At 43.9% G+C, this 8,075-nt stretch overlaps 1 protein-coding gene across 1 annotated transcript; it reads right to left on the reverse strand.

Annotated features, from left to right (window-relative positions):
- Nucleotides 1-590: 590 nt before the first annotated feature.
- On the reverse strand, nucleotides 591-1,232 carry LOC121800172 (zinc finger protein 2-like). The gene has a single exon (XM_042199762.1). The coding sequence runs from the start codon at nucleotides 1,149-1,151 to the stop codon at nucleotides 696-698; it is 456 nt and encodes a 151-aa protein (XP_042055696.1). The 5' UTR covers nucleotides 1,152-1,232; the 3' UTR covers nucleotides 591-695.
- Between the last annotated feature and the right edge of the window lie 6,843 nt (nucleotides 1,233-8,075).

The raw sequence follows: 8,075 nt of genomic DNA on the forward strand, positions 1-8,075 counted from the left end.
TGTGACCTATTCACCCTTTATGATAAAAGTGAAATATGACTTTTATTATGAGACTGATGAATAATAAAAATTAATATTTATTGGCATATATAGTACTACTAATAATTTATTTGGGATCAAATTAACCATCCACGTTATGCATATCTATCAATGGTCTATAAATACACGATTTTATTACACTTACAACCACTATTGTCTGTATAAGTACTATGTAGTACTAGTAAGTTTAAAACTTACTGCAGAGTTACGATAAACGTGACAAATGTTTGAAAATAGATTAAATTAAATAATTTGAATAGATCTTCACATCCTAGCTAGTATCTAGCTGACAACTTGTACTTATTTTGATTTATACCTAAACCTAAATACTAATCATTTTCTTCTCATTCCTACACTAACCTAATCCTCAATCTCTTATGGCATCATAGACATATTCGGAACAGGTTATGGAACGATTTTGCAATGTCAATTAATTGATGCCCATTTATACAAATGTTGGTATTAACAAGATTGTGAGGGAGAAGACAAAAAAACAAATTCAAACATGATCCTAATAAATTCAGTAATGGAAAAGAATTGAACATCCTTACTAGGAAACTAACTTATCAAATAATCGATAACCGACCGGTTTCGATTCGATTACTGGTTAATCAATAACCAATGTACAAAATAACAAGCTAAAATAAACCGATTAATTAGAGTTTAAGAGACAAATCCAAGAATTTGAACTCTTCTTGATTGCCAGTCTTCAGCTGCGGCCGCACCCATCGGCGGCCGGGCCAAGCTGCGGCGCCGGTCTCGGCCGCGACGGCGAGAGGCCTCCTCCCAAATTTGAACCTAATCGGTGGGGCCACAACGGTATGGATGGTAGAATGAGCATGGAGAGGGAGAGGGAGAGGGGAGTAGCGGTGGCGGAGGCCGAGGCGGCGCTCGCGTTTGTGGGCGTTCTGGTGGCCGCCGAGGGCCTGCGAGCTGTAGAACTTCCTGGTGCAGTAGTTGCATGAGAAGACTCGATTGCTTTGTGGCTCTGAATCTTTGCTTGAGAGGCTTAGATCCAACTCCAGATTCAATTTCTCTTGTTTCTCCATATTTTTGGGTGAGTTTTTTGATGAATTGGTGGTTGAGGTTTGAGGATCAATTGGTGACTCCATATGTATGGAGGGTTTTTCACTCAAGTTGATTTTTTGAAAGATGTTGAAAATGTGGGGGTTTTGAGATAGCCATTGGACTCAACAAAGTTTGTAGTAATATAAATGCTGTGGTACTATGTAAGGAACGAGGATTTACAGTTACAAAGACCTAATCATTGAAAAACGACATGGGCACTAGCTAGGGTATGATGGGATGGGTGTTTTTGAAATTATTCGACTTTGCGAAGCAAGTTGCTTTGAAAAAAATTAGTTGAACGTGCATGGATTACATTTGTATAGTACTAGTATTAGTTTTAAAATAGAATATTAATGATTTAGTGTGAGGCTCCTGATGGAGTACGTACTAAACAAGCCCAACAGCAGTAAAGCCCAAGAAAGAGTATCAGTTCGGCATGACTAAAGAGTATCAGAGTTCAGTTCGGCACGACCAAAGAGTTCGGCCCCAGCCTACAGCTCGGTAAAAGCCAACCAATCAAACTCTGCTCTCAGGTCGGCATCAAGCTCTACTCTCAGATCGGCAAAAGCTGCTCGGCAATAATTCAGCAGTTCGGTCTCAGTATTCGACCGAACTAGGAGATAGTGGACTCATGCAGGATTTCCACCTCCACTACACCCACGATCTATTTAGTGGTGTCAAGCAGTCTTTAACTCATGCAGGATAGTGGACCCATGCAAGATCGCCACGATCTCCACGACATCCACTGCCTAGTAAATAGTGCTGCATGCCACGATCTTGGTTCAATGTATAAATAGAACCTAGATCAGATAGATAAGGTTAAGGTCTGTTAAGCTCTCTAGAGATAAAAGATCAAATAGCAAGTCTGTATTGTAAGCTGTAGAAAACAGATCAAGCAATACAACTCTGCCCTCTTTTCTTCCCGTGGACGTAGATTTACCTCAGTAAATCGAACCACGTAAATTCATTGTGTCGTGATCTGTATTTTCCTGCATTCATCACCATCAAAAATTCGCGGATTCATCACTGGCGCCGTCTGTGGGAAACAGAGAACCAAATTTGTGATAAAGCGAATTTTTGACCCTTTTTCCACCCCAAAAAAAATGCATACCAGATCACATAACACCCATAATACCGTTCGTGATAACCGTGAGGAAGCTAGTCCAGCTCGCAGGTCTAAAAAATGGCCTCGGGAGACATCTACCTCCGGTTCTCACGAAGAAGGAACAAGCCACTCCAGGAGAGATCGCACCGAGTCTTCCCAGCAGCCCGATTTAAATGAAGCTGTCAAGCTGTTCTTGGCCGAGAAGCAGGAGGAGTTCTTAACCTTCCTGCAGAAGAGCCAACAGCCGGAGAAGACAACGGCGGATTCTCCCTCCTCATCCAGACATGAAAGTCATTACCGCAGTAGTGACGTGTCTTCCAGGAGAAAGAATCCTCAACAACCCCGACATGTTCCTGTTCCTCCTCGGTACCGGAACCACAGGAGAACTCCATCTCCTCCGTACCGAAGAAATATCGGGTTCGCCATGTACGGAGCATTAAAGACTCCGTTCTCGGACGATATCACCCGAACTCCTTTGCCGCGGAACTACCGGACACCGTCAATGACTTATGACGGGCTAGTGGATCCTCATGACTTTTTGGGACGCTATCAGTATAATATGGCGAACCAGGGTCTCAATGAGGTCCATATGTGCAAGCTGTTCCCCGAGCTGCTTATCGGGAACGCGAGAAGGTGGTTCGACAGCCTTCCTCAAGGCAGCATTAGATCCTACCGAGATCTAATGGATGCTTTCCACAGGAGGTTCTTTCAGAAAGCGGAAGCCCGGATCACTTCGGCTCAGCTGCTTTCTATACGTCAAGGTCGCGACGAAAAGATCAGCGACTTCATGACGAGATTCCACAAGGAATGCCTACAAGTAGATGATCTCAACGATCTACTTGTCATTTCGGCATTCCAAAATGGAATCCTGCCCGGAGCTCTCTACAGAAAGCTCGTGGAGTGCGGTCCGCAAACAGCTCAAGAAATGTGGGACATTGCGGACCAGTTTTCCCGTGCGGATGAGGCAGACCGTCGAAAACGGTCTTTAGACAGCTCATCCCGAGAAGAGAAAAAGAAGCCCGATCAAAGCGGCCAGGTGCTTCCTCGCCGAACTCCTTTTGAAAGAATTCAAAGGGCACCGGTACAAGGCAGATTGGGACCACGTCTCAATCCTGAGAAGCCGCCCGCTCAGTTCGTACCATTGAACAAGTCAAGAGCGGAAATTTTCGAACTGCATTCCGATATGTTCGAAAAGCCAAGGCGGATGACGAAATCGGCCGCGCGCCGACCTCAGGATCAATATTGCTCCTTCCATCAAGACTACGGTCACGATACCAAGGAGTGCCGACATTTGGCTGCAGGTATTGATGCCCTTGTGAAAGCAGGGACGTTAAAAAAATACCAAAGCAAGCAGCCGAAAAGGAACAAAAAGCAGGGAGGTGCGAACTGCGCTCCTCAGGATCCGAAAAGGCAACGGGATCCCGAAGACGATAACGAGCCGCAATATGATGGAGTAATCCTAACTATTGACGCTCTCCCTGCCGAGAAGACTAAAACGTCTCTGAAGTCATAGAGCAGAAAAAGGCTTTTGACGAGCTCAAAAGTTATTTAGCCGAGCTTCCAATTCTCTCTGCTCCAACAGATGCCGAAGTGATTTTCTTATACTTAGCGGCATCCGATCAAACCATTAGCGCGGTGCTTGTACGAGAAGAAGGCCTAAAGCAGTTTCCCATCTACTTTACAAGCCGAGCATTAAGAGGTCCAGAAACAAGGTATCAACCTCTGGAAAAAATTGCTCTGGCGTTAGTAAATGCAGCAAGGAGACTGCGGCCATACTTCTATGCTCACAAGGTATGCGTCTTAACCGATCTGCCTCTTCGGCAAGTTTTGACCAAGCCAGAAGCATCAGGCAGAATCGCCAAATGGGCCATAGAGCTGGGAGAACACTCAATCGAGTACCTACCTCGGAAAGCCATCAAGGGACAAACCTTGGCAGATTTTCTTGCAGAAGCAAAGTTCGATCAAGCAATTCCTATTATTGCCGAACAGAAGAATTCTGAAAATGCCGAACTAGCACGGCCCTTGGAATCCGAAGTAGAGCCGCCGGACTGCGGGAGCGGATTCGTAGATGGAGCTTCAAACAAGATGGGAAGTGGAGCTGGTATTTTACTTGTCGCTCCCGACGGACACGAGGTAACCTACTCACTTCGGTTCCTATTCCCCACTACTAATAATGAAGCCGAGTACGAAGCCCTCCTGGCCGGACTCCAGTTAGCGCAAAGTCTGCTCGTCAAATCTCTCAAAGTCCATTGTGATTCACAAGTCATAGTAAATCACATGTTGGGTACAAGTGAAGCTCGTGACGAGAGAATGAAGAAGTATTTGGACAAAGCGCAAAGCATCAGCCGAAGTTTCTCCTATTTTCGGATAATCCGCATTCCCAGAGCGGAAAATAGCCGAGCAGATACCTTAAGTAAGTTGGCCTTAGATCCGAGCTCAAAGGCGGAAGAATTAATGCATCGAAGCATTGATGAAGCCGAGGTACATTCAGTATCCAGCTCGCCGAACTGGATGACGCCGATCTTGCAGTATCTGGATCAAGGACAATTGCCCGAGGATAAGAGAGAAGCTCGGAAGATCACGTGCCGAGCACTTCGGTACGAACTTCATGAAGGAGTCCTCTTTAGAAAGTCTTACCTCCAGCCGTTATTGCGGTGCGTAGGACCAGAAGAGACGGACTACATCCTCAGAGAAGTTCATGAAGGATCGTGCGGTAGCCACATCGGAGCCAGAGCTTTAGCTAAAAAAGTTCTTAGATGGGGATATTATTGGCCAACCTTGGTACAAGAAGCAGTGCAGCTCGTCAAGACATGCCCGAAGTGCCAAATCCATGCAAATATCCCAAGGATGCCGCAGACCGATCTATACACTATGCAAAGCCCTTGGCCTTTCATGCAATGAGGCATAGACATAGTGGGACCACTTCCTCAAGCTCCTCGGCAAATGAAATTCCTTATCGTTGCCGTGGACTACTTCACGAAGTGGGTGGAGGCTGAACCATTAGCTGCGATAACGAGCTCGAAGGCATTGGATTTCGTCTGGAAGAACATAGTGTGCCGATTTGGCATACCCCACATCCTCATCTCGGATAACGGGACTCAGTTCACCGACAAGACGTTCAAGAATTGGTGCCAAGAGCTGAATATTCAACAGCGGTTCACTTCGGTCTCTCATCCACAAGCAAACGGACAAACGGAGGTAACAAATCGTATCCTGGTGAAAGGGTTAAAAGCTCGGTTAGAACAAGCCAAAGGACAATGGGTAGAAAATCTCCCTCAAGTCCTATGGTCCTACCGAACTACACCCACAACCTCCAACGGTGAAACTCCGTACAGTCTTGTGTACGGCACTGAAGCCGTGATTCCGGTGGAGATCGGCATACCCAGTCCCCGAACTCTAAATTTCTCAGCAGAAATGAATGACGACGGACTGAGAGCCGAGCTAGATCTTGCCGAAGAAAGAAGAGAATTGGCATGCATAAAAGCAGCCAAGTACAAGGAGCAAGTAGCCCGGTATTACAACCAAAGGGTGAAGAAGCTGCAATTTCAAGTGGGAGATCTCGTCTTGAGAAACAACGAAGTAAGCCGAGCAGAAAAGCTGGGCAAGCTCGAACCCACATGGGAAGGTCCGTATCGGGTGTCAGAAGTCCTCGGCAAAGGGTCTTACAAATTGGCTCACATGTCAGGAGAACAGGTACCCCGAACATGGCACATTTCCAACCTCAAGAAGTTCCATTTGTAAGAGACAGTCCGGTCAGTCAGTCTTGAGTCCTGTTCGGTCAATGTGCTTTATTTGGTTTGCTTGGTCTTTGTTTGTCTCTGTGCGTTTTGTCTGTGTGTTTTGTCTGTCTCTGTGCGTGTCGTCTCTTACAAATGTTACTGAGGTATCTTGTTCTTCGAAGGCTGATCCCCTTCTTAGAACATATACAAGCCAACGATTGTGAGTCAAAGCTTCTAAAGAGGATACAAGACCACAATTCAGCTTAAACAAGCAGTTCGTCTAAAACGAACTGCAACAAGCCAACGATTGTGAGTCAAAGCTTCTAAAGGGGATACAAGACCACAATTCAGCTTAAACAAGCACTTCGTCTGAAACGAACTGCAATAAGCCAACGATTGTGAAGTCCAAGCTTCTAAAGAGGATACAAGACCACAATTCGGCTTAAAAATCAAGCACTTCGTCTGAAACGAACTGCAACAAAAGTCCAATTCACGCGATAAAACTTGCCTGAATTAGGACAAGGGAAAGTCCGATCCACGCGATAAAACTTGCCGAATTAGGACAAGGGAAAGTCCGATCCCCAAATTAGGACAACGGAAAGTCCGATCCGAGCGATAAAACTCGCCAAATTAGGACACAAACCAAGTCCGGTCAAAGAAGAGTTCACTTCACAAGACCGAGGACAAACATCAACTTACCCCGTACCTTTATCCAGAATGCCGAAGTGATTCACTTCGCTTTTCGGGGGGGGTAGTGATGGAGTACGTACTAAACAAGCCCAACAGCAGTAAAGCCCAAGAAAGAGTATCAGTTCGGCATGACTAAAGAGTATCAGAGTTCAGTTCGGCACGACCAAAGAGTTCGGCCCCAGCCTACAGCTCGGTAAAAGCCAACCAATCAAACTCTGCTCTCAGGTCGGCATCAAGCTCTACTCTCAGATCGGCAAAAGCTGCTCGGCAATAATTCAGCAGTTCGGTCTCAGTATTCGACCGAACTAGGAGATAGTGGACTCATGCAGGATTTCCACCTCCACTACACCCACGATCTATTTAGTGGTGTCAAGCAGTCTTTAACTCATGCAGGATAGTGGACCCATGCAAGATCGCCACGATCTCCACGACATCCACTGCCTAGTAAATAGTGCTGCATGCCACGATCTTGGTTCAATGTATAAATAGAACCTAGATCAGATAGATAAGGTTAAGGTCTGTTAAGCTCTCTAGAGATAAAAGATCAAATAGCAAGTCTGTATTGTAAGCTGTAGAAAACAGATCAAGCAATACAACTCTGCCCTCTTTTCTTCCCGTGGACGTAGATTTACCTCAGTAAATCGAACCACGTAAATTCATTGTGTCGTGATCTGTATTTTCCTGCATTCATCACCATCAAAAATTCGCGGATTCATCAGCTCCCTTATTAAAAATGGAAAGCAAATGAATCTTTAAGTTGAGGACGTTCCAAATTAATAAAATGAAACATTATTTTATGGGAAGAGAGAACATTTCTTTTTCGGCACTAAATTTTTTATAGTGTTGTTTAATATGTTGAGTAAAGAGAGAGTCGAGTGGAGAATATACAGTATTTTCATTTTTATTGTTTCACTTTGAGTTAGATATTTTGAAAAGAAAAATATAGATACTTTGAGTGGACAAATGAAACACTATTCAATTATTCAAAAAATGTTACTAGTATTTTTGTTTCATATTTTAGGTTTTATACACTAATAAAGAGTCAATCAATTAACAGGCAATCATTCACAAAATGTTAGTAGTATGTTTTATTTAAAACCTTTTTTTTCATTCGCGCTTACTAGTAATTAGTTGGTGTACGTAGTAGCCAGGGGCTCAAGAAATTGTTTCATTTGGAAAAAATCTGGAATTTTTAATATTAATTATTTCAATTTATTATATATGTGTGACAGGTTTATAATATCAGTAATATATTTTGTGTATATCAATGATGTTGAAATATGAGATGTACATGGGGTAAAAATGGGTGTTGTGGTGTGTATATATATACCAACCAAAGTTCTTGAGTTAAATCTCATGAACAAAGGAAATATTCTTTTATTGCTATATAGACTCCTTTTTTTGTAATGTTTGCACTACTTTTTTTTTTTTAGTGTCACGACATGTCATTTTTA

The sequence above is a fragment of the Salvia splendens genome, chromosome 4 (genome assembly GCF_004379255.2).
Source record: "Salvia splendens isolate huo1 chromosome 4, SspV2, whole genome shotgun sequence".
Classification (NCBI taxonomy): domain Eukaryota; kingdom Viridiplantae; phylum Streptophyta; class Magnoliopsida; order Lamiales; family Lamiaceae; genus Salvia; species Salvia splendens.

What these genes read in the sequence shown, in the direction of transcription:
- LOC121800172 (XM_042199762.1), bottom strand. Translation starts at nt 1,151, where the DNA reads ATGGAGTCACCAATTGATCCTCAAACCTCAACCACCAATTCATCAAAA.